Genomic DNA, 27,197 nt, shown 5'->3' with positions numbered 1-27,197 from the left:
ACTAGTTTGTGCATCCGTCGAGGAGCCAAGTTTCAATACGTGTTCCCTCCTTAGGCATGGCATGGGCGGTGCTGGGTCCTACGGAACCCATCCCACCTAGGTTAGCATTATAAGTTCAGTAAAGTAACTCTTGACTGGTGGTACAAATGAGATCCTGTTCCTGATTTTATTTTTTGGTATTAGAGAACCTCTGAGTCTGCCCAACCCCCCTGCTCCTCATCTTTATTTTCTGATGCCCCCGGTCATCCCCCTACTCAGAGGTCACCTTCCTACCCCCTCCATCCGTTGCTTTATTTTCTCCCACCTCCATTAAGGCCACTTCCCCAAACCCCATTAGGGATGCTCTGCTTGTTTTCGGTTCCCCGGAAAACAGTGGGGGATCTAGCCACATAGAATAGTACAGGGGGGTCTTACTAACAACACATTAGTAGTTTTTTCCTTTTTTTTTTAAATGAACATTTTCATTAGTTTTTTCCCACTCCACGAACATTTTATGCCAATTAATTCAAGAACTCTTTCTAATGAAATCGAACTTTATTTTCTCACACATACACACACACAAAAAAAAAAAAAAAAAAAAAAATGCACACACAACACACAGAAATGAATATACAAATTGTACATAGTTAAATTTTACATTGAACGCTGGGGTTATTAGTTAGATTAGGATCCACAGAGTGATTGAGGTATTTTGGTAAATGTTGCCAGTCAAGAGTAAGACTTCAAAGTCTCATCTGTTACATAGTCAAAAAGACCTTGTACCCTCCCCCTCCCAATTTCTTGTAGGGCCTTGTGCCTAATTTTGTTGAATTGAATTTTTTGTACGTTTTTTATGTTCAATTTTTTCTTTCTCAATAAAATATATAAACAAGATCAAAGTGTAGTATCTGTTCTTCAGATACTGCACTTCTATTTCTTGTTCTCTTTCGGTGGAGGAGAAATCCTTCACGACTGAGACAATTTTTATTTTTGTACCTTTTCTCCATGTTAAAAAACGACCCTGGTGTCTAACTCTGTCCCGTGGGGAGGCATAGTAAATAGGTACAATAAAAAGGTTCTTTTTTACCTTGTTTTTTAGTCACTTTGTGATGATTGAAATTTTTGTATGGGAATAGGGGTTAAATTGAGAAATACATAAAACTGAGAGGGTCAATGATGGAGGAAAAGTTGAGAATGGCTTCTTTAGAGAGATTATCACTGCATCATGTTTTTGCAGTTGCATCTTTGCTATTACTAATTGCACCTATCCAGCGTTGCCCATGGCCCTGTCGGTGGGGCATTAGAATACGCTGACTGCTCCCCTGCAGAGGGTAAAAGTCCCTCAATGGGGGTCCTGGATATGACCTTAAACTATATCCAGTGGTGAGGCCCCAGCTTGTGGGCTTTGGGGAGTGTGGAGCCACCCTTTAATTACCATTGCTCCCAGGTCCACTCTGACCCGGAGTGGTAGTACCTGTTAGGGTCCCAACTATGGGTTAAATAGAAACCGACATGAAAACAACAAATATATTCTATTAAAAAAAATTTTTCTTCAAAATCTTTGGATTCGGCATAAATAACCCGAAAAGGGTTGATATGCCGTAAAACAAAACAACCAACCAGCGTTGCCCAGGATGCATTTAAATTATTTTACCTTTTTAATTATTTATACATTTTTAAACTTAATGTGAGCAACTCTTATTATATTCTCAAATTTTAAATGAGTTATCTCCCCTGTTGATTTTTATTTTTAGGTGGTCAATTAGAAGCATTTCATATTATCAGCTATCTGACTAAGATGGACTGAGTAATCCTTGTGCCATTTCAATGTACATACTCTCGACCACTCTGACAAGCAGCAAAATCCAACCCCTTCACTATTGAGGTCCCTAGCTGCTGAAAAGCTTTCTACTCTAATAGTTTCCTCCCTCAAACTGTCAAACTTTGGAATTTCCTTCTTGTTTGCTGCGCCCCTGACTGTACTTACATGCTGAAGTGTAAATGTAATGCGAACAAAAATCGTGTTGCTCAACTCCTCACAAAACCTTGTTAGACATGATTTCAAATAGTAGCCCATTAAGTGGCAATTGGAGTAAAAAAACATAAAATGTATTAAAAGAAAGAGTGATCAGTATATTTTTGACAGAAGTGTATAAAAAAATATATATACATTGTAATTTTAATCATTTGAATTTGTAGATATGATAGATGTCATCTTTGTTGATAAAACTTTCCAAAGTTGTATTTCTTACATTGGGGTCAAAAGGGATGACTGTGACAAATTAAAAATGACATTTGTAATGTTCTGAGTTTGAATTAGTAAAACGTAAAAAGTATTTCTTTATTTGTAAACTTTCAAAGATCAAGGGTTACTTTTGAGGAAAGCTGCAGGTCATTGGGCATAGGCATATCAGATTATTTTTGATTTGCTAACCAAAAAGCAGGTGGAACTTTTATCATCCCCTTTTCCTTTCAAGTTCGCCTCTAAATAAAGTGTATCCGATTGAATTTTTTTTTTTTTTTTTTTTCAATTTTCTTATATTGTTCTTGCTGGGGATGGGGCAACCTACCGGATGTCAGACATTAACCAGTTATCTTGTACATTCCAACCGAGAGATATTTTAAAGATTCTAATCGTCTGTTTTAAATGCAATTGTTTGTATCTCTCTTGCACTTAGTTCAGCGGGTATATTTGCCAAGTAGTTTTTGACATTCTTTCATTAGCCTGGTCGTCCCTATAATTACTAGAATGATGGAGATCTTCCTAAGATTCCAGTTTCTTTTTATGCCGTACATAAAACCTTGGTATTTCATTACCTTTTCCCTCTCGGCACTGTTTAACCCAGCATCATTGGGGACACTAACTTCTACTAAGGTTACTTCTTTCTCCTTGCCTCGTATCATAATGTCAGATTTAATAGCTCTGTTTTCTAGCTACGTAGCTGTAGGAATCGCGTAGTCATAGTGGATGGTGTATAACTTATTTCCAACTGTTTTTTCTGGTAAACATGTTCCCAGGACTTGCTGCTAAATTCAACTTTTTACAGATGGTCCAGTGGAAATATTTACATACTCCACGGTTACATTGTATAGTAGCTTGGCCTCCAGTAGAACTTTACAAGTAGATGTCAGGTGGCTCAAACTCTCTACTTCTGTGAGGCAGAACCTGCACTTGTTATTGCTTGAGACCCACTCACTGGAAGGTGTTTTGCATGGAGAGTTACATCATTGCTATTTGAGGAAAATTCTAAATTCTATTTTTCTTCTTGTAAGCAGTTTCTTTTCTTTCTCATACTTTTTAAAAGTATTGGTCATCAAGCTTTGATCTTTGTGGCATTGAATGTTATGGATGTTAATATTTATATAGTTTTTTTTTTTTTTTTTTTTTTTTAGTATTATCATGGCAAGAAAATATCAAAGAGTATATTGGTAAGATTCATATAAGCAAAAATCATTGTAAAACAAATATAAAATTAAAAATAAACAAGATAATGCGGAGTAGGGGGGGCATCATTAAAGCATTATAAAAGTTATGGTTCCTATTTACAATGCCTCCCCACAGGACAGTTAGAAACCAGGGTCGTTTTTTAATGTGGAGAAAAGGAACAAAAATAAAAATTGCCTCAGTCGTGAAGGATTACTCTTCCACTGACAGAGAACAAGAAATTGAAGTGCAGCATCTGAAGAACAGATACTACACTTTGATCTTGGCCCGAAGGTCAAGTATTTATTACTGATGACATTTCGAATAAATGTGACTTTTTTTTATTTATTTATTTATTTTATGAATAAAATTGTAAAGACTTTATTCTTAATGCTTAATTTGTTTATTACTGATGGCATTTTAAATAAATGTGATTTTTTTTTAATTTTATTTGTTTGTTTATTTTATGAATAAAATTGTAAAGACTTTATTCTGAAGTAATCCATTACTAAAGAGATGCAGATTTTTGGTTATGTTTAATAAACTTCTTTCTTTTTAACTTCGACTTTCTGTTTTATTGGTTTGCCAAGTCTTGCTGGTGTGCACCAAGGAAAAGTCCCTTCTGATTAATACTGACATAATTCCAGTTTAATTTTAAAACTCTACATTAAAAAAAAAAACAAGAAACAAATCTTTACTTTGAAATGCTTCTTTTTGGAATAGTTCTATTTTTAATAGCATATTATAATCAAAATATTTTTTTTTCCCACAACGAGCATGAGTGAGCTGCTTTGGAGCGTCGCACATTCTGACTATTTATTTGTTCCTCACTGAGCAAATTAGGCACAAGGCCGTTTTTTAATGTGGGGAGGGAAACCAGCCCCCCCCCCAGTGGGCCACTCTGGCAGAGTCCAAAAATAGCAATTGTCTGATATAATGGGTCTTGACTTCAAAAGTAATTGTTTGATATGAAGGGTTGTCCCCACATTGACCAGAACTGATTACTTTTATGCTCCTGGCCTGAAGGCCAAGAACACACGTGGTGGCTACTTACCATCAAAACCCAAATCCTGTCTTCCTGTGCTCTATCTGTGCAAAGCAGTATAGATCACACATCGGGCTTCATAGTGATCAACGAAGTCACAGTCAATTAAAAAAAAAAAAAAAAAAAAAAGATGAAGACATAGTAATCCACATAGATGGACTACCATAACTAACTAAAAGTATTTTTTAGTCTTAACTTGGATTTTTTTTTTTTTAACAATCGTTTTATATAATAAAAAAAAGTTTACATCACAAAATAGTTTTACTTTTACTTTCTGGAATGATTAAATATATTTAAAAATTTTAAATTCAAAAGGTACATTTTTATTACAAAATAAATACCAAAATATATTTAAAAGTAAAACGTTTACATAAACTTATAAAATATATAAAACCATTTTGAAAAAACAAACAAACACTTCGTTATAAAGACTAAAAATATATTTTATTAAAAATAAAGCCATTCTGAAAAGTATTTCAAAGTGAAGATTACTTTTTTGTGTAACGTTTTTAACATTAAACTGGAATTACATAAGTATTAATCAGAAGAGACTCTTCCTCTATACACAAGCAGCACTTCCGGTAGAGAGAAAGCGGAAGTCAAAATAAGTTTATTTAACTTAACCTACTTTTTAATATTTTCTCTGCTAATCTTTTAGAATGAAATATCAAGGGGCGATCAACTCAACGCACAGGAAATTATCCTGGTGATACGGAGGAGGCTTAACATAGCATCCTTTCTCTCCATGCAGTAAATGATATCTTTGTTACAACAAATCCCACGTTTCAAAATAAAATGACCTGCAACTGTAGAAAAACAAACCTGGTAAGAATTTGACATGGATATCAGTGACATCCTGAATGCTTGTAGGCAGAGATGCAACAGACAGCCGCCTATTGATAATGTCGAAAATCATTGTCACTTACGGTGCAGAGAGGTTTGGGTACAAAAAAAGAGAGGAGTAGCATAGTTGGGGAGGAAAACCGAAAAGAAATAATGAAAATCACCTTACCTGAACAACATATTCGCCCAATGTGTACACTGTCTGTATCAAGAATAAAACAGGCTTGGGAAGAAATATATGCTAGTGTCATGTAGCATGGCACAGGAGAGTGTACCAGAGCCTGATCAGCTCTGACAGTGTTAGCTTAGTGAAAACAGGATGTTGGAAGACCAAAACTGCCCAAGGGCCTGAACCGTAACATCACTGATGGCACCCTTCAGCACAAAATTTAAGTGCATATATTCTAAGTGTCTAATGTCAGCATAAACAAAGCTTATTAGTGAAAAACAAACCAAAAATTTAGCAAAAGATTTATAAATATCATACTAGTATTATCTGGTCATAAAATACATTTAAATGTAATATTTTAATTTATGCAGATTTCGTGCTTATTATTATAGTCAATTCTATATTGACTATTGTACCAAATATATAGCAGTGATTTAAAAAATAAATAAATAAATAAAATAAAATAACTTGTGTGTCATCAGTTGGAATTGGAACCAAAAGATTTAGCTCTCCAGTATTATTAGATACCATATGAGCTAATTCCACATGGATATCAAATCTTTACAAATTAACTGACTTAAACATATAAATTCATATTTGTGCATTCATAGAGGAGCACTTTTAAGTGAACTTATGCCTGCCAAGTAACAATTTTTCAATTTTGATCTCTTAGCAGCTATTTTTACCGGCTAAAAAACCAAATCAAATTTCTTCCACAGATCCTAATTCCTTATATATCAAGTTTCAAGTCTGTTGACCAAAAATTGACAGTATTTTGATAGAGAATATTCCGTGCGCACACACACACAGTCACTTTTCTATATGTATAGATTATCTAATGTTGCCCGGGACGCAGTAAAGTCATTTCAGTATTTAATTTTTGTTTGCATATTTTTTTTTTTAATTATACAGAAAAATAAATACAATTTTAGTTGGGAGACAACTTTTTATATTTAGTTAAAACTGAGTTATTCTTCTTGCTGATGTTTTTCATGCTTATAGAAAAATATTTTCATTCTTACTAGTTGTCTGGGCAGGATTGCATAACCTTCTTGAATTAAAAAAACACATTATAATGCAATCGTGCTAGAAAATTAGTCACACCAGAGAGTATACTATATATTTACAAAGCCACCATTTGCCTATGCATGGAGTATTGTTGTCACACCTGGTGCATCTACCATTAGTCTCTCCCTCTTAGACAGGGTCAAAAAAAGGGGTCTCCAACTTAAGAGGTCTTGCACTATCAACCAAGCTCAAACCCCTGTTCCATCACCATAGTGTTGCATCCCTGTGCTTGTTTTGCAAGTACTTTAATAGAATATGCTCTAATGAACTCATAGCACTTATGTCCTCTCTACTAACCTGACAAGCAGCAAAATCCCACCCCTTCACTGTTGAGGTTCCTAGATGCTGGAAAGCCTTCTAATCTGATAGTTTCTTCCCTTGGACTGCTTAGGCTTTGGAATTCCCTCTCTGTTTTCTGTTTCCCTGAATGTACTGATCTGCAAAAGTATAAATCTAATGTAAACAGACATCTCACTGCTCAACTCCCCACCATGATCTCAAATAGTAGTCCCTTACATTCCTTGTGGCAGTATGCTTTGTTTGGGATGAAAAATAATTTTTTAAAAAATGAATAAAAATAAAAAATGGTACAAATGAAAATTGGCTAGTCAGAATCAAATTGTAATATATCTGCTTCAATGATATTTAGATTCATTTTTTTTTTATTACCTTAAATATCAGATGAACCAATTTCTTAAGCAAAAAAAAATTGAAAAAATTTTGAATAAATTTTTTTATTTTCAGGACATAGCAAAACAATATGGATTAGAACCCCAATTTTTTATTGATGGCGTCAGTGGATTTGATGTACAACAGGGAACTCTAGGTGAGTGTCATTTTGAAATATCTGAGATAATTTGATTAAATATGAAAAGCAACCCACCCACCTTTTTAACGTCTGATCATTGACAACATTGATCAGTTAATTTGCAATCAAGATTTCACATGAGATTGGTTGTTTAATTTTACGGCATATCCACCCTTTTTGGGTTACGTAATGCCGAATTCAATCTTTTTGATAAAAAATTCTTTATATCAAATATTTATTCATGGTGTTCGGTTTGATTGTTTTGTAGAGGAAAATTTTTGTTTTTGGAGAACATGATTAAGTTTTGCAAAGGGAAAGAGGGAGAAAAAAGCAATAACATTAATGTTTAGTGCATTTTAGCTCAGGAGGACGATATGTTCAGACAGCCTGATTTGATAGCTCCAGGTTTCACATGAGAAAAACAAATAGAAATTAAAGCAGTTTTACCTTTTTATTTTTAATCTTGAAAAACAATTTATCATATCTACTATACTAAAGTTGAATTAATCATTGTTTCCTGAATGCTTTTTATTTTTCCATACATTTTAAGTGCAAGATATATGCTAAAATATGACCCCGGGTAACGCTAGGGAGCCCTGTTAGTTCTAAATACTGTGAACAATAAACGGTTTTGTATTTTTTATCAAAATAGCTCGAGACAAGGCATAAAGCCATTTGATGTAAGAAGCTAACAAGAACGAAAAATGATTATTGCAAAAACAGGAGATGCCTATTGACCTTAGTCTTGAAAAGACCAAAGCTGTAGGTAGAAGGAAAACAGTGAGCAGGAAGAGTTCCATAACCTTGCAGTTCTTGAAAAGGAGCTACTGGAATAGGAAACTCTATTACGAGATATTAAAATATGAATGCTAAAATATGACCCCGGGTAATGGTTCCGATTGTTTATAAATCTCTAAATATTTAACAATAGAGTTGTTTATTCCTTTGTGCATAGAATCAGGAACAAATAATAGGAAGAGAACTGCTTGGCCTGGCACCACCTACTTCCAGAAGAGAGAGACTCCTCAGCTTCAAGACAGGTTGCTCAAAGCAATTTAGTTTCAACACATTGAGTGCTGAACAATTCGATGGAATCACTTTATGTTAGATACAAAAAGTCTCAGTTCTTGGTAAGAAAGACACAGTTTCCGGTGAATATAACAACACCTCAAAGTCTGGGCTTCTGTAAAGAAAAACGAAGAAGGAAAACCCACTCCTCACAAGTGGTTTTCCACCGTCACCTTTATGCCAGCCAACGCTAACCAATTTGCATATGGTCAAGTTCACCTCTCGTCAATCCTTGCAGCTATAAGATCGCGTTTCCCATAAGACCAACGTAGCAGTGTTTCTTCATTTGGATCAATTACTACCCTGCATGCCAGACACAAACAAGCCGTCTTGTGTCGAGGGCTAAAGTTAGTCTCACTTTCATGTTCACATCCTGAGATATTTTCTCAAACATAAAAAATAAACTTTTGGAGGGTGACGTATAGATTTTAGTGTTAATTTAAAATCATTAAATATTTATTATTTTAACAGCAAATTTTGCTTTAAACAAAATAATAAAAAAAAAAGACAATTAAAAGAATTGTTTTTTGCATCAGAAAGTAGGCACAACTTTTCCCAATTTTGAAACCAATTCCAATACCTTAAAAAATTCTGATTTGTCTGATTACCGATTCTGATTAATCGTCCCAACACTAGTAGTTACACGTAATGCTATAAATACAAAACTCCTTTTCATTATAAGAAACCTTATCAATCACCAATTTGCATGGATGATAACTAGTATCTGTATGAATTAAAATATTATATTGAAGAGTATTTTACGATTGCGCTACGCCATGCGTCCCTGCTAGCTTAGATAAATACTTTTGCAGCTTTAACAAAAAAGTTACAATATCAGAGCATCTCCATTTATGCTGAACACCCACAATACAATCATCAATATATTACATATGACAGGGTCCGCTGTGGAATTTCCACAGGTCTCACTAGTTTAATACTTAAATACAATTTTTATACTATTTTATGATTTATTTAAATATGCTGTCTGAATTTTTGAGATGAGGATTGAGTATTTGAATTTGGATGCTTCAGACTACTGTTCTCATCTTGAGTGTTACTTTTGTAAAGTTTCGGTAAATAGTTCTGACTTTCTTCAGCTGTTAAACTCTGGTATCTGCACAGAATTTTAAACAGAATTCTTTATTTAACCTAAGGGAGTAGTATGCTCTTGTTCTGTCAGCCATAACTGGGTAAATGTCCTAAATAATTCACAATTGTATTTTGAGTGTTGCCTGCACTGAAGATTCAAATACTTTATCCACTGATTCTTGCAAGAATCTGTGGCATAATGGATGAAGTACTTGGTCAAATTCAGGTGTAAGTTACACTCTTCTGGAAGTTCAATCTTCAGTGAGGGTGACACTCAAAATATAATTGAAAATTACTTAACACTTCTACCTAATCATTTTTGAACACATGAAACGATGCAGTGTCTTGGCAGCCAGTAATCAATGCAGGCAGTTTGTTCCATGCTTTAATGTGGATTAACTAAAAGGTATCATTCAAAATTCCGTGCAGATTCCTGAGTTTGACAAGATACACCTGAAGGTCAAAGATTGTGAAAATTCCATTCAAGAAGAATCCAAATAATATAGATAATTTGAACAGAACTTTAAGATTGAACCAACTTTTCATAAACGGAAGTATTAAGCTCTCTACTGCTAGGATTATCTTCATTGTAACATTGATTTATATATCAGTCATTGCCATTTCCAACTGTGTACGTACATGAATCTTTGCCATTTTTGTTCATCTCATGAATAGAAGCTGGGTCAGTTGTAAATAATACTCAACACAGTTTCCTGGTTCATTTCCTTTGTTTTTATACTAATGAAATAATAATTAAATTATTATTTAAATTGCACTACAACAACTCATAAAAAGTCCTTGAACAATGAACACGTGTGTAATGAAGGAAGGTACATTAGAGGTACTTTTGACAAACTTTTGGAACATGAAACGATGCAGTGTCTTGGCAGCCAGTAATTGACGCAGGCAGTTTGTTCCATGCTTTAACAATTCTTAGGAATGATATGAAAATGGATGTGTAAGGTGAGTCTTAAAGACAGGTTTATTTCTGATGAGCTCTGGAAGATTGAATCTGGACAGTATAGGGATTAGGGTTGGATCAAATACAATTGTATTTGTATTTCAATTGTATTTAAATACAATTTTAATGTAATTTTATTTGTATTTGTATTTTTAGATTTAGGAATAAATGTATTTGTATTTGTATTTTTAGACTTAGGAGTAAAAGTATTTGTATTTGTATTTCTGGTAACCTAAACGAAAGTATTTGCATTTCAATTGTTAAAAGTCAGTATTTGATCTAACCCTGTTCACATACATGTTGCGTACGTGTACCAGTCTACCAGCCCTGTCCACTTCCAGTCACACACGCTGCTGCTAGTTGAGTGACGATAAGTCTGTGAGTCAAGTAGCTTCAATTCAGGGTTGCCAGCTTGGTTTTTTTAAGGCCAAATTTCGCGAATTTGGCTTTTTTTGAAGCAGTTTGGCTTTCAAAATTTTTGTTTGTTTTTTTTTCAAATTTATGCTTCAAATTTGGCCTTTTTCGGATAATTTTATATAAATATTTATTAAATATGGATTATTAAAGAAAAAGTTATAATAAAGTAATTTACACAGTTGTTTTGATGTCTAAACTTGTAGATTTAAAAAAAAAAACTTTTGACCTCCCACTCCCATTCATGGATTTACACCCTCTCGCACTAAGCGAATCTCACACCTAAATGTTTAATCCGGTTTCACAGTTACTTACTAAATGTCTATATGGACCCTTTCAAAGAGTTCACAGTTGAGTATGAAACCATTTTGGGGACATTTTTTAGTGCTGGCGCCTTGTCCCTGCCAATTAGGTCACTGAGTAAATTTCCTCTGAAATAATTAATTCTTGTATTTTTCGTTTGAAATTCTTTAAAAGTAGTGTTTTGAAATTAATTGAATTAATTTATTTTCAATTTATAGAAATTTGAAAACTTATAACTATAGCTATTTAAAGTTGTATTTAAAATGAATATTTTTAAGTATTCATATACTTTTTCCTGAGTAGTCCCAAAAGTTTAATTAAAAGTCAATAATTATAGATTTTCTAACTATCTCGGTTTAATAGACACATTTGCCTTAATAATGACGCATAGATTGTTCTTGGAAACAAAGTCTAGTTTTAGAGTTATGACTAAAATTAAATTTATCAATATTTTAGAGATATTTTAAGTTGATACCTCCAATCCCCTGAGTAAATTTGGTCTTCTGACGACTGACATAATTCTTTTAAGAATATGATTGACAAATAGAAACTTATTTACAAATTGTAACAATAAATATGGTATGGAAAAAATGGCACTAGTAAAAATGGTAAGTAGATGTGGAGTCTAAGATAATAACCAACTACTTTTCAATTATGCTGTCATCTTAGAAATCTGTCGATTATACTCGCATGTTTACTCATTGTAAGTGTTTTCTTCAGATTTCATGTGTAATACTAAATAGATTGTAACTCCAAATGGTTACTAATATCATAATCGTAAAAAAAACATTTATAAACATCTCTTTTATGTAATCTGTCCCCGTTGTCAATCAATGCTTACATTACAGTGTAGTACCTGCTCTGATGACCTAACTTTATCTAGTCTGTCCTTGGTCGATGAAAGAAAAATTCTTCTAAATTGGGGTATATATTTTTGGCTATGGGAGATAAATTCTGTGCCTTTTACTTTTTAAGGCAATTTCATTTGGTTTTACAATTTTGTCAGTCAGACTTAGAGATAGAAAAAAGTTAACTACCCTAAAAAGTTATGATGGCCCGAAAATGAAAGGTCATTTTATGTATAATTTATATGCGAAACTAATTACTTAATTTAAATTATAAAATATTCCTTTTCTAGATGTTCACAAGTAATCTTTTGAAAAAAAGTAGAATTACATTTTTAGGAGGGATAGCTGAGGGTTCTCATCTACTTTAAAATATAGATATAATTTCATTTTAATTTGACAAACTTCTTAATGTTATCCTGGTGCTTGTCCCTAAAAGTACACAGGTGAAAATATCACTTCCAAATAAATTAACAAGAAAACTCTTTGATATAATTATGCATTAGGCAAAAATATGTTCTACACCAAAAATCTTATCTCCCCAATTTTACGTATTTGCAAATCATAAAACTATGATAAAATCATTAAAAATCCACTCAATAAATATCCTAATCTTTAAACAAAAAACAAACAAAATAAATTACTTATACCAAATGCAGTAGGACTTAATTATCTATCGACCGTATAATTTTAACATGCTGCAACTCTTAATTGTTTTTATATTTCAAAATGTTAATATGTGTTCTAAATGATCTTTACCCAACATTCCTATTATTATTAAACGTTTCATTTACTTATTTGTAAATGAACATTTATAGATCAATTTTGACAATTTTCTGTACAATAACATGTTTTTAACAAATAAAATTATTTTAGTACAGAAAAATTAAAAGCAGCGGCTGCCAGCGATTAAATCGTTGAATTAAGTTTCTATTTTCAAGATTTTAAAAAATTAATTAAATTCAGGTAAATATGGCAGTGGTAAAATTTTATTTGGGCTTTTTCAGATTATTACAAATAAATATCTATAAAATAATTATTAAGTAAAACATTATAATTATTTTGTCGGTACTTCTACAGAAATTGAACCTAACTTAACCAAGTTTTAGAGAAATGAGAGATTAGCCAGCACTTCTCGAACGGTCCTACTTTTCCGTTGTTAATGTGCCATTTTTACTTATTTATTCACTTTTGCCATTTGTACAAGTGCCATTTTTATTGAGCACCCTTTATATATATATATAAAGTCATCTCATCCACATATGGTAGTTTCGCTATTTACAGCTCATCAGTGCGGCTAGACCACCAAATGCCAAAAGCCATATATATATATATATATATATATATTATTCGAATATTTAGTGAAATGAAAAAAAATATAATGGAAAACTGAAAACTTAAAAAATTATTTTAATTCTATAAATTTATTAATAATAAAAGACCAAATATAATTTGTGAAGTCTATACTTGCAAAAAAAGTAAAATTTAGTCAAATGTGAGCTGATAAAACGGTTGTATAGCTAAGCTACTGCTACCCTCTTTCTTTCTCATTCTTAAGCTTACCCTTCCCTTTTCCTTTTCAAGTAGATCATATTAGGGGAACACAGATACATACGAGATGCTTTCATCGATCCCAGTGTCAGATGCAGCGCAATTGCAACTGTGATACACAAGTGCTGTAGTATTGTAGCTGCAATACGGCGATCTACTGTGGCAGCACCGTTCTTGGAAAATATTGGGATTTCACTGCAGGCTGCTAATGCTACTAGATGGAACTCTCAACTGACTATGCTTAAGTCAGTTCTCAAAGATGTCAATGGCGTCAACTCAGCTATTTGTCTCCTAGGATCATGCAAGAACATACGAGAATTGAACGTAGTGGAAATAGCAATGCTAAAAGAAGTGGTGCAAATTTTGGACCCATTCCAAGAGGCAATGTCGCAAGTGGAAGGAGAAAACATGGTGACACTTTCTTGCGTTGCACCAGTTGTATTTGGCCTTGAACACAGCCTCAAACTATTCATGGAAAGTAAACCAACCTACTGCTTAAACTTGGCTAATGCACTACAGTCTTCTATCAAAAAGAGATTGCATCCGTTTCTTGATAGGACTGATGTCATTGCTGCAGCTGTCATGGACCCCAGGTTTAAGCTGTCATGGCTGTCATGTGAAAAAATGAAAAATAAAAATATTTCGAAGATTGTGGACCTAATTATTTCGCAGTCAACTCAGTTGTCTTTGAAGAACACAGTTCAAGAGAGGAAGTTTTTCATGATCGTGAACACAAATCAAGACGAGGCTGACATGAATGCAAAACGCCCTCGTCTTTTTGCCTACATGCCACCAGCTGGGAAGCTAAATGTAAGTCCATCAATAAGCGACACTACAGCGGTAAAGGCAGAACTCGATTCCTACTTAGAAGAATGTGTTCTGGCTTTTGACGTCAACCCACTGAGGTACTGGCGGGAAAACAAGAGCTTCAAGATTTTGAAGCCTTTCGCCAGAAATATTCTAGGGTGCTGTGCAACATCGGCACCATCTGAAAGAGTTTTCAGCAAGGCTGGTAATTTTTATACCCCAGAGCGAGCCAAACTTGGCCCGGAAACTTTCAGAGCTCTAATGATGATAAAATGCAATGAGGACATGATATAGAGTGTAATGTAGATGTCAAATTTGGAAGGAAATATTTCTTCTTTTTTCTTCTTTTCTTCGCATATTTTCAGATTGTTTAAATCAGTTATTGTATTTTTATTTGTATTTTGAGATTGAGGAATAAAAGTATTTGTATTTTTAGCGTTAGTATTTGTATTTGTATTTTTAGAGTTAGGAATAAAAGTATTTGTATTTGTATTTCTGGTAACCTTAACGAAAGTATTTGTGTTTGTATTTCAATTGTTAAAAGTCAGTATTTGATCCAACCCTGATAGGGATATGTGCGCAGAACAGGAAACTTTGATGGTATGGGCACAATAAAAGAATGTATAAGAGTTCTTGGATTATTATATGTAAAACAGTTGAGGTAGAAGATTCAGTTCAGAGGAGAAGGCCAAAGAAAATATGGGAAGAAGTGATAAAAATGGACCTGAGGTATAAAGACCTGGCCAGAGATAGGTTTACTTTAAAAGTCAATTTCTTAAAGCTGTCCACCACATGCCAGCATGCAAAACAAGCATTAAACTGAATGATGCTAATAACACAGACAAAAGCATGGAACTTGTTATGAAAACACAATTCAATTGATAAAATACTTTTATGGCAACATTTTTATGAAATATGGCATTATTACGTTGACACACCAGTTCTCATTAGGTCACAGGAGTTGAGCAATGTGGAGCCTGGCCAGTACCAGATTGGTGATCATTTTGGAATGCTAGGCACTGTATGTCCTTCTCATGACCGAAATATACATGTAACTGAAGATGGCTTGTGAATTTGATATTCCTTGTAAACTTTCTCCTTTGGAGGGAGCTAGTATATCCCATCCAGGTCTAATACCACAAGAGGTATTACCAGTTCGTGTTTTCTTTTTTTTTATGAAAAAGGAAACAGAAGAAGAAAAAAACGTATGTCGAATCATCATGACATAATATTTTGTATAGTACAGTGATTGTCTTTGTGTGTCATTGATATTCAGCTAAAACCAAATCCACAACTACAAACAAGCAATAATACAGATCTTTTAAATCTACTAAATATATAGCGGTTAAACACCCCCTCCCCGACCAGCAAGAAAATCAATCCCCTTCACTGTAGAGTGAAAAGTCATGGAAACGAAAGTGATAGACATACTATTACGGTATAAAATAAAAGTAGTGTGTGATGCTCAAACAAGATACAACAAGAGAGGAAGGGAATGATAGATAGAAGCTTGCTGAGAGATGTGTAACTTGGAGAGTTGATTGCAAATTAAAGCTAATTCAAACAATTAAATAGATTTTTTTTTTTTCAAACATAACACAGTCTTATAAACTAAGAAATACTTTAACATGTATGAAATTTTTTATTAAAAGGAAATAAAAAAAATAAATCTGTTAATTTTTCATTGTGTTTGCTTATGTTATCTCCAACTGTACCACATGTGCGAGTCCACCATCTTTAATTAACGTCCAGTGACACACACTGTTGTAAAATACTATATAACAAGAATTCATAGTTCAGTTCTTCACTTAAAACCCTGGAAGGAAGACATATTCGTGAACAAATCACCATTAATATACGCCCAAAGTTTCCCTTCCTCAGATCGATAGATACTTTTACCAAGAACAAGGTTAAGACTAGGATTATAACGTATCTTTCTTTTTATACATCTACTATGTTAATAAAGTAAAGTCGATTTTTTTTCCTGCATCTGCAGTTTCAGTAGAAAAATAACAGAATACTTTCTAAACAAAACTAAGGAATAATTCAATATGCATGATTTTTTTTTTAAAAAGTCACCAAGATGAGATTAGTAGCGCAAGTAAATCAAATACTACACACCACAAATGTAGTATAGATGATTCAAAATTTAGATCTCAGAAAGTCACCTTGTGTAAAGTGGCCATTACATTTTACTTTAGTAATTCATAAAAATAAAACTGGAAATAAATAAAATCGTCATTTTTCTTTTTTACAAAACGTTTTTATTCCTCTTATTTTCGGCACCACTTAAAGCCTCTTGCTGTCCCCTGTCTATTTTAGCCTGGCTCACATTTCTCTTTCTTCCGACAGCATGCTGGCACAGCCGGGCCATTCTCATCTTCGCATTTCTCGTCTGTCTTCTTTGGCGCCGACTTTGTTTCTCTTTGAGCACGTGATGCATTTTTTTTCTTTTTTTTTTTTTTTTCTTTTTTTTTTTTACCTTTTTCTTCTAGCGCACGCTTCCCAATTTGCATATGCCTTTTTATCTTTGCAGCCAGCTATCCTTCACTGTTACTGCTGATCTCTTTGCAGCCAGCTATCCTTCGCTGCTGCTGATACTGTCCTACGTGCTCATATGCACTATATTACAATTCGGGTTAGTTATACAGTATTGTTTTGGGCATTAAATGACCCTCAAATCGGTTGACATGCCGTAAAGCAGACAAAACCAAACTCAAGTATGGAACCTCATTTCATAGTTGGTGTGTTAATTGAAGATAATTACATATCAGCATGGTATAATAAAATTAATCTTAGTGACAGGAAAGCTTGGCGCCGACTACTTATTAAAATTAAGCACAGTCTTTGACTTAATTTCTCTTTTGGACTTTGTTAGCGTTATTGTTGTTGTTGTTGAGTGAAATCTGGGAAAGTTTGGTCTAAAATTCTTAAAGAAATGAAGGTTGCACACACACACAGAAGCAATGCTGTCATCCGCACTTTACTGTAGGGACAGCTGCGCATGTAATTGTGAGGCAAGGGTTGTGCAATCCCTAACCACATCTCTCCTGAATCGGCACTGTTTGAGTCCAGTGGCAAGAAGTCCAGGATAACTGGAAACGATGCCAAAATAAGTGGAGAGCACCTGGAAGTCTTAAATGGTCACCTATTTAGTATTGACCAGGTTCACTGTTGCTTAACTTCAGTGATCCAGCAGGAACTGGTGTGTCAATGTGATTATGCCGTATTCTGCCCCAAGAATTGTCTACATTAATCCAGAACTTAACAATGATAAATTTGAACTAATTACTCATAACGGTAAACTATTTTTTTAGACTAAGAAATCTAAGTCTTAAAATGATTAGCTTCTCAACCTGGGAGTCAACCTGGCCTTAAGAAAAGTGTTTTTCATACCAAGATCAACAGTCTGACGGTCAAGGCCACTTGAGTTAGGTGGCAAATGTATGGTTCTCTGCAGTGCTAAGAAATCAACATTCCCAAGCTTTACTTTCTCTCTTTTAGAAGGAGTTTAGTTTATTGCTAATTGTCTGAGGTGTCCCTGCCGGTGACTACCGACAGGGCTATTCCGACATTTTTTGTAGGCCAAGGTGGTCTCCTTGGGTGCTGGCTGCGATAGGAAGGAAGTAAGTACTGACTTTTGTCCGTTTTAAAACTTAACCTGACTTTCATCTAGTGGAGCCCTACTGGCCCCCTTGCTCCCTCCCCTTCTAATCACCCAAAGAGTACAGAACCTTTTACTCTGACTCTTTAAGTGTTGAATCTGCTGAACTACTCTGACCATTTCAAAAAAAAAAAAAAAAAAAAAAAAAAAAAACTGTTGATTATATTATCTGTTAGTTCAAACATTTCTTTTTCCGGTCAGCTGAATTTAACTTATCAAGACAGGAAGTTCTTTATTAGACTGTTGTTAACATAAGAATAAAGATGAGAGTAAATAATGATATATGGATAGATAATGCGAATGAAGGCAATCTGCTTAATAAAAGATATATCTCAAATTAAAAAAAATCCATCAAAATTATTTGACCATATTGAAATTTTAAGTATTTATCTATGGTAGAACCCCAGGATACGGTTGCCCTAGGACACGCTTTTTTTTTTTTTTTTTTTTTTTTCCAGTTTATGATGTGGAATACAATGTTTTTCTGGTTACGGTATTTGCCGTGCCTTACGGTGTTATTTATGTTATTTGATTATATACGTGTGTATTATATACTGTACTGTATTTTGTTACTAATTTTTAATATGTACTTTGTTTGCTTAGATCCTGGCATACAGCGATTTCACCTTACAATCCCAACTCCGGAACGGATTTATGCCATATTCCGGGGTTCTACTGTATATAAATAAAACAGATGTATGCATGTCTGTGCATCTGTATGTGTAAATATTTAACTGACAAATTCTTAAACTACTGGTTACATAACACTGAAATTAACAGGAAATAGTAATCATATACCAAGGATGGATTATAACGAGTAAAATCTTTGTTTGAATGGACGAATAACTCGTCCAAAAAGCTGAAATGCAAAATGGTTATTTCAACTTGCCGACATATTTCTATTACTTTTAAGCATGCACAAATTCAATCATAACATAAAGTGATTCAATTTAAAGGCTTTCTTATCTGTTCCCTAGCTCAAGTGCTAGGGAACAGGTCTGGAGGATTAAATCCTTCGGTTTTGATTCTAGCCAAGTCATTTTTTTTTTTTTTTTTAACTTTTTGAAATCAGTACTATATATTAGGTACAATATAATATTCAACAGAGAATTGGCTCTGTAATAATAAATACGAAATCTGCATGAATATGAAATTTACATGAATTAAAATATATTTAAGTGTATTTTATGATTGGGCAAGCCCCCTCCCCCCTCACGCTAGTTAATTAAGAAATTCAGTATTTATTAATTAGTAAATTAAGTATTTATTAATTAATAAATTAAGTATTTATTTATTAGTAAATTATTTATTAGTAAATAAATTTTAATCATTGTAGTAAATTTTAGGAGCTGTTTTACAGATAGGCATGCGTGGAACGTATATTAGAAATTGACTTTCAAAATAACATATCTCTGACCATGTCTTTATTCATCCCTCTTTCTCTCAAGTCCATTCTTATTACTGCCTCCCATGTTTTTGCCCTTTGTCCTGCCAACTGACCCTGCTACCACAACTCTTATTCATTTGCTAATCCACGTATTCTCATTCATTCTTTGAATGGAACTAAAATGAAATTTTACTGTTCAGTACAAATCTCTCTATAAGCGTCCAGATTTAATCTTCCTCTGAGCTCATCAGATCTAAGCCTCTCTTTAATCCTACCAGAACGAGTTACCGATATACCAGTAATTTTAAAAAATGCTATATACCAAGCTACGACTAAACCGGTATTTTTCCGACCACGTGTCTTTGTATTATCAAGGAGCTATAAATAGCTACCCAATCGCTGCTTAGCCTAAATGACTTCCTTTGTTTTGTCAGAGTTGTGAGTTGTTTTCTAGACTAAAGTAGCCATGAAGCGAGTTAGTTATGAACCAACCACTTAGACAGGTAAAAGAGCAAGACCAAGGAGTTTCACGATACAATAAGTGTTGAATAAAGTGACTAATTCTGATTCAGACGAAGGTGAATTTGATCAGGAGTATGTTTCTGAATCAAGTCATGCTAGTGATGATAATTCTGATGATGCAAGTGGGCCTAGGTCAAAACGGAGTGTTCAAAGTAAGCGGTGTGTCACTCAACTAGGTGATAGGGGAGATTCTGGTGTGGTTGATAAGGGATGGAGTCGCAATTGTAGCTCCAAATCTGGATTTCAGAATTTTGTCCAGGAGGCCAGACGCAGGGGCAAATTAGGTTCAGTAGCTCAGGTCTGGTAGGGTTAAGACCTCATTACACATTTATTATATGAAAGACAATTCTTATAGACTTTTTATTTTTCGGTCGCTTAAACTATTTTATTCCCTCCTTTCATTTCAACACTGAAATAAGTCTTATTATATCCATTGTTGGAACTTGACCATAACACTCTGAAGGTGCAAATAAAAGAAAAAATACTTTCACTTTCACTACCCGTCCTTGCATAGAGATGATAGTGGTTATGCATATTAATAAAGACTAGTAGGATCGGTGGAAATTCCACAGTTGTATTCTTGTGGGAGTTTGTGGTATATTTTAATTCTGGGGTGAATGCGACCCCTCCCCCTCCAATATTATCGTACCAACTTTATTGAAGCTATCTGATGATCAAAATAACTGCTAATAAAAATCGATTTGAAGAATTCAAAAGCATATGACAGTATCAGTTTCGAAAATACTGAATTTAAAGACAAATATATGTAAAAATGGCACAAGTAAAAAAAAAAAAAAAAGCGCAGGTAAAAAAAAAAGGCACGAGTGGATAAATTGGAAAACATGGCACAAGATATAGATGAAAATCTTAATGAATTTATTATCCAAATTTTAGATACAAAATGTAAAAGGAACACAATTACAGGAGACGAAACCGGACATATTATTTCTAAGTGAAACTGGAATAGGGCCGACCACTTCCCTAGATGAGTTCATAATTAATGGATACTCCAATTTAACAGCTAAATCTGACACCCAAGATCACCATGGGCATGGAATATGTGCCTACATTAAGGATGGCTTCCCATGTGGCAGGGATATCTCTAGAGAAGATCCTGATTTACCCTATATGTGCTTCAGGGTTGCACTTGCTAACACCACTACATTTATATTTGCCCTCTATAGGCCCCACAACAGCGGAGTTACTATCTTTAAGAGCATATCTGAGAAAATAGACCACATACTGTCTTCACATCCCTCGGCTAACATCCACATCTGTGGTGACTTCAACGTCCATAACGTGGAATGGCTGACCCATTCAAATAAGACAGATGATGAGGGGAGGTTTTGTCATGATTTTGCCATTGCTTATGACCTCACTCAGATTGTTCGCGAACCCACCCATGTGCCCGACATACCCAATCAATATGCAAGCCTCTTAGACCTTTTTCTCTCAACTTCCCCTGAGCTATGTTCATGTACCGTTCATTCTCCTCTAGGATCCTCCGACCACTCCGTCGTATCAGTTGATAAAAACGAAATGTAAGAAGCCCCCAGACGTACCCCTCCACCGTACTGTATACCGATACTCTATGGCTGACTGGGATAGCTTCCGTACATTCATATCTGATTTACCTCTGCACTCCATGTTTAAAAAGGAAGTGTCCTCTATAGTATCAGATCTGACCGAATGGTTAATTGTAGGTATAGACCAATTCATACCATCTAAAAAATTCCAACAAAAACCTAACAGCCAGCCATGGTTCTCCCCAGAATGTGCTGCTGCTATCGCGCACAGAAATCACTTTTTCCATAGCTACCAACGTAATAGATGCACTAAGACTAAAGCTGCTTTCAGGACTGCCAGCAACCACTGTAAAAGAGTAATAAAAAATGCAAGAAAGCTATATGCCCAGTCTGTTAAATCCAAGGTAGCTGATCAGCGGCTTGGTTCCCACCAGTTTTGGCAAATAACAAATAGGATCCTGAACAGAAGTGTGCGTTCTATCCCAACCATTATCAATGGACCAGAGGTCATCTCGTCAGCGTCAGACAAGGCCAAACTATTTGCAAAGAACTTTGCAGCTAATTCTACTCTATGCGACGAAGGCCATCAACTCCCCATATTTCCTCCTATAACACAGAACAAGCTAGGTAACATACAAATATCCGTGCATGAGGTCGCCAAGCTAATAAAAAACCTAGATTCCAGTAAAGCAACAGACCCTGATGGCATCCCAATTATAGTGTTAAAAAAGCTTCAACCAGAACTTGCTCCCTTACTTACGAAACTATTTAAGCGCTGCCTTAAGGAGAAGTGCTTTCCGACCCCCTGGAAGACCTCATCAGTTTGCCCTGTATTTAAGAATTCAGGTGATAAGTCATCTCCCTCTCAGTACAGACCAATAAGTCTCCTGTGTGTTATGAGTAAGTTGCTGGAATCAATATTAAATAGAGAAATAGTCAACCACCTCAGCAGGAATAACCTTCTTAGTGACACACAATATGGTTTCCGCTCTGCAAGATCTACCGCAGATGTGCTGACGGTTATATCCCACAGGATTAGTGAATCTCTTGACAAAGGCTTACTTTCTAGGGCAATTGCTCTTGATATATCAAAGGCCTTCGACAAGGTATGGCATAAGGGTCTACTTCACAAGATTTCCAGCTACGGTATAACTGGAAATGTTTTCTCAATCATTAAATTATTTCTCTCCGATAGGCTCATAAGAGTAGTGGTAGATGGACAAAAATCGGAGGCCTGCAATATAAATGCTGGAGTCCCTCAGGGGTCAATCCTGAGCCCAACTCTTTTCCTGATCTACATCAATGACCTCTCTAAACACATACTTAAATCATTCGTTGACATCTATGCTGATGACACGACCATCTACGGCAACACATCAAAGGCTGTAAATGACAAAGTTCTCTCTGATCTCGAGCGCGTGGCTCAGTGGGGGAAGACATGGCTAGTTACCTTTAATGCATCCAAAACCAAACTCCTATCCTTACATCATCAACGCTCTGATCCCCAGCTGGCATCAATTGTGATGGATGGCTCTCGTCTGGGTGAGGCCCCGTGTTTTGACAAGCTTCTGGGTTTGACCTTTACTCCTGATCTGAAATGGAACACGTACATCAAGTCTGTTGCCAAGGCCGCTGGAAAGATGGTGGGATCCTTCTACCGCTCCAGAAAATATCTCACTACTGAGCAATTCTCTATCTATATAAAAGCCAAGTACGTCCAAGGATGGAATACTGTTGCCATATCTAGGCAGGAGCTGCCAAAAACAGCCTATCATGCCTTGACAGAGTACAAAATAGACTTTGTGGTTTAGTGGGGGATGCCCTTTTCTCTACCCTGCAACCCCTCTCCCACAGAAGAGACGTTGCGAGCCTATCCTTGTTTTATCGTTATTTTCATGGCAGGTGCTCGTCTGAACTCCAATCCCTGGTCCCCACTCGCCAATCTTTCACGAAAAACAACCGTCTAGCTGAATCCACTGTGAAAAATTTCCCCCACTCTATATCTGTGCCTAAATCAAAACGCGGATTCCATGAACAAAGCTTCTTTCTTAGAACTGCACGCCTGTGGAACTCTGTTCCGTCTGCCTGCTTCCCTCCGGACTACAACTTGGATGTCTTCAAGTCTAATGTTAACAAATTCCTAATGAACCGCCCCCTTAAGTAAACACTTCATCAAATCTCCACACTAACGTAATGTACTTGCAATAACCCTTATCCCTGAGTGGCTTCCAGGCCTTGATAAGTGGTGATCACTGTGTAAAAAAAAAAAAAAAAAAAAAAAAAAAAAAAATTTAAGAAATTTACCAAAATAAAAAGAAAATTTGGTTTGTTCTACAATCTGCAGAGGTATGAAAAAGTTGCCAAAAAACAAATATATACAAATAAATGTTACCAAAGGCAAGGAGAAATTACTTTTCTATGTAGCTGGATTAGTTTTTAGTGTTTTTACCTATTTTTAAATGTTTATTCCATTCAAAAAACAAGAAGTGTCAAGTGTTACATGAGAACAAGAAAAAATGGCTGCAATGTCTCTTACATCTTTTAGAGTCTCAACAATGACTTAAAAATAAAAACTAAAACGGTGGTAGAAACCCACTTAGTAAATGTTACAGTAACATTTATTGGGTGGGTTTCTACCACCATTTTGTTTTATTTTTAATTTTTAAGTCATTGACAAGACTTCAAAGATGTAAAACATTGTGGCCATTTTTTTCTTTTTCTCACTTAACGCTCGACACTACTTGTTTTTCGAACCGAATAAGTTTTTAAAAATAGCTAAAAACACTAAAAATTTATCCAGCTATGCAGAAAAGTAACTTCTCTTGCCTTTGGTAACATTCATTTGTACATATTTGTTTTTTGACAAATTTTTCGTACATCTGTGGATTTTAAAACTAACCCAGAAAATTTTATGTACATTTAAGAGTAGAAACCCTGGTCTACTCCTTCTGCACCCCCCCCCCCAAGACATATTTTTTTATGGTGTGTGTGAATACTTTGAAAAACTTGGAAGTGAAAACCTAATTAATTAGAATTTAGAATGTGGGATCAATTTCACATATTTGATGTAAAATAATCGTCTTTCTCTATTCTACCGTTAATTCCAAATAAGCTCCAACGTAAAGATATTCACAGCAAAAATTCATCTTCCTACTACAACAAAAACTTTCTGTTTTTCTTCTGTGTACATAGCATCAAATAGTCTTTTTATGAACAATTTCTTTACAAAAACATCTCATCTGGGGAACACATTCATCATTCAAATGACTATTTACTCCATGAATCCTTACCCTTGAGTGAATTTTAGCCTTGATGACTCATAAGTAAAAAAAAAAAAAAAAAAAAGAATCTTGAAAATGACTAAAAAACTGATTTTTTTTAGATTATTAATTTTTAACAAATTTGTCTGTTGAAAGATGTGTTTGGTTAATTAATTCCTATTTCAATCATGTAAACTAGGCGGGACCTGTGGAAATTCCACAGCAACATCTTTAATATGTAATATATTGCTGCTGGGCAATCTATGAACGTTCAGCGTGAATGGAGACCCCGCAATATTATTGTGGCCTTTTTGTTAAAACTGTAAAAGTATTTATCTAAGTAATCTGGTTAATGTATTGCCAGAATATATCTGGTTATTATGGTTTATGTCCGATATCCTTATAGGAGTCTGTGACCTATTTCCATTGTAAGGCACAAACGGAACCCCCCACTATATCATTATACCATCTTTAGACAAAACAGATATTACCCTTGGATCCTAGCCAGAATACCAAGAAGGTATATTTTAGTTTCACATACGACCCATAAGCGACATCAGTTTTATTTAATTTTTCTTTTTTTTTTTTTTTTTCTTTTTTTTTTTTTTCTTTTTTTTTTTTTTTTTTTTTTTTTTTTTTACATTGCGTCTTTGGTGATCGGGGGAATCCTATTTATTAAAAAGTAGCATAGAAGGTGATAAAATACTACATTAAATTATCGTATCTATATACTAATAATTTAATGTTTGTAATATGTTATCACCTTTTATCCTTCTTTTTAATAAATAGGATCTCATGATTGGCTAATTTATAATCTGGAAACCGTGGCACGCGTACGTACGTACAAGGTGTTATGGTATTAATATGTAAGTTATATAGAGTTTAAAGAATAGACACAATGCCAAAACACAAGGAGCCGGATTCTTTTCTTTTTTTTTATTCACCAACAGAGAAAACATTTACTCTTAATACCAGCAGCAGTAGTTTTTGTTGTTGTTTTTTCACCAACAACGGTAAAAAAATAAATAAAAATAAACCAACACCTGTCCAAAGCACAAGTATACGATCTGACATCCAAAAACGAACTGATCTTTGAGCAAAAAAAATCTCACTTTTATTTAGCTATTTTGGACTGCCAACAGTGTTTATTTTTGCAATAATTCTGACCTTGAAAGGAAACGGTTCTAGGTTTGTGTCTACATGCAACTATTGTTTCCTTAGAGTAGGTGCAAGCTAGTTGTGACCGCTTGTCCTTCGGTCTCTCCACACCATCCTTGGTGTTAACAGATCAGGCTGTCTGAAGATACTGGCTTCTTGATCTAAAATGCACCAAACATTGATGTTATTGTTTTTTTTTTCCCCCGTTCCCTCAATCATGTTCTGCAAAGTCAAAAAAAAAATCTTTCCTTTACAAAACAACCAAATAAAACAACATAAATAAACAATTGATGGTATAAAGAATTTGAAGCATAACAAGCTTGTACCGAAATGACTGGATTCGGCATTAAATAACCCGAAAAGGGTTGATATGCCGTAAAATAACCAAACATCTCTGCATTATTGCAACAAGTTTAATCTCCCGGGAGGGGGGGGGGCTGTGCTTCGTATGTTTTTGGAAGGAACCATACAATCTGGCAGTACATACACTTTCTCCTTTGAAATTGAACTGATTTTTCCCTCTTGTTTTGTGTAACCATGGTTACCTTGTCAGCATTTGTTCATTTTCCTTTTCTTGCAGGAGACAGTTGGCTCCTGGCTGCCATTTCTTGCCTGGCTGGACCTGGCTGCTCTTCCCTCTTTCACAGAGTTGTCCCACTCAACCAAGGCTTCCAGGAGAACGAATACTGTGGTGCTTTTTACTTCAACTTTTGGTATTTTGGTGAATGGGTCGAAGTGATCGTCGATGATTATCTACCTACCAATCAGGGTCAGTTGTGTTTCGTACATTCCAGTAAACGCAATGAATTCTGGCCGGCACTTCTTGAAAAGGCATATGCAAAGTAAGTACTATACCCACTCCCCCCACTCCCAATTTATTTATCATGGTGTTAGATAGTCACATCTTTGTGATATGTGGTCTTATCACATTACGCCATTCACTTTGTCTTTGCTGTTAGAACATGTCGGCTCATGTGTCTTTAATTTATTTCTTGTGAGTGAGAAAGAGAGAACTATATGATTTTAAACACTTTTGCCCTAAAGCTACTTTTTCTCATCCTTTTACACCTGCTGAGACTGACAAACCATATGGATGCGCTTTAAAAAATTCTCTCTCCTACTTTTACTTGTAGTGTCTCTCTTTCTCTCGTAGTGTCACTCTCTTTTTTTCTCTCGTAGTGTCACTCTCTTTTTTCTCTCGTAGTGTAACTCTCTTTTTTTCTCTCGTAGTGTCACTCTCTTTTTTTTCTCTCGTAGTGTCTCTTTTTTTTCTCTCGTAGTGTCTCTTTTTTTTCTCTCGTAGTGT

The 27,197-nt window shown here is 34.8% G+C and overlaps 1 protein-coding gene across 1 annotated transcript in view; it reads left to right on the top strand.

Moving 5' to 3' along the window:
- LOC145260498 (calpain-9-like) overlaps window positions 1–27,197 on the top strand; it is a 214,674-nt gene that overhangs the window by 59,268 nt on the left and 128,209 nt on the right. Inside the window, exons 2-3 of the mRNA XM_080118609.1 lie at window positions 7,273–7,354; window positions 26,472–26,733. Of these exons, the coding sequence (XP_079974735.1) occupies window positions 7,273–7,354; window positions 26,472–26,733 (344 nt within the window). The remainder of the gene's footprint in view (window positions 1–7,272; window positions 7,355–26,471; window positions 26,734–27,197) is intronic.

The sequence above is a fragment of the Euprymna scolopes genome, chromosome 36 (genome assembly GCF_053919585.1).
Source record: "Euprymna scolopes isolate OS-2025 chromosome 36, ASM5391958v1, whole genome shotgun sequence".
Lineage (NCBI taxonomy): Eukaryota > Metazoa > Mollusca > Cephalopoda > Sepiida > Sepiolidae > Euprymna > Euprymna scolopes.
This window is presented reverse-complemented; position numbering and strand designations above follow the sequence as displayed.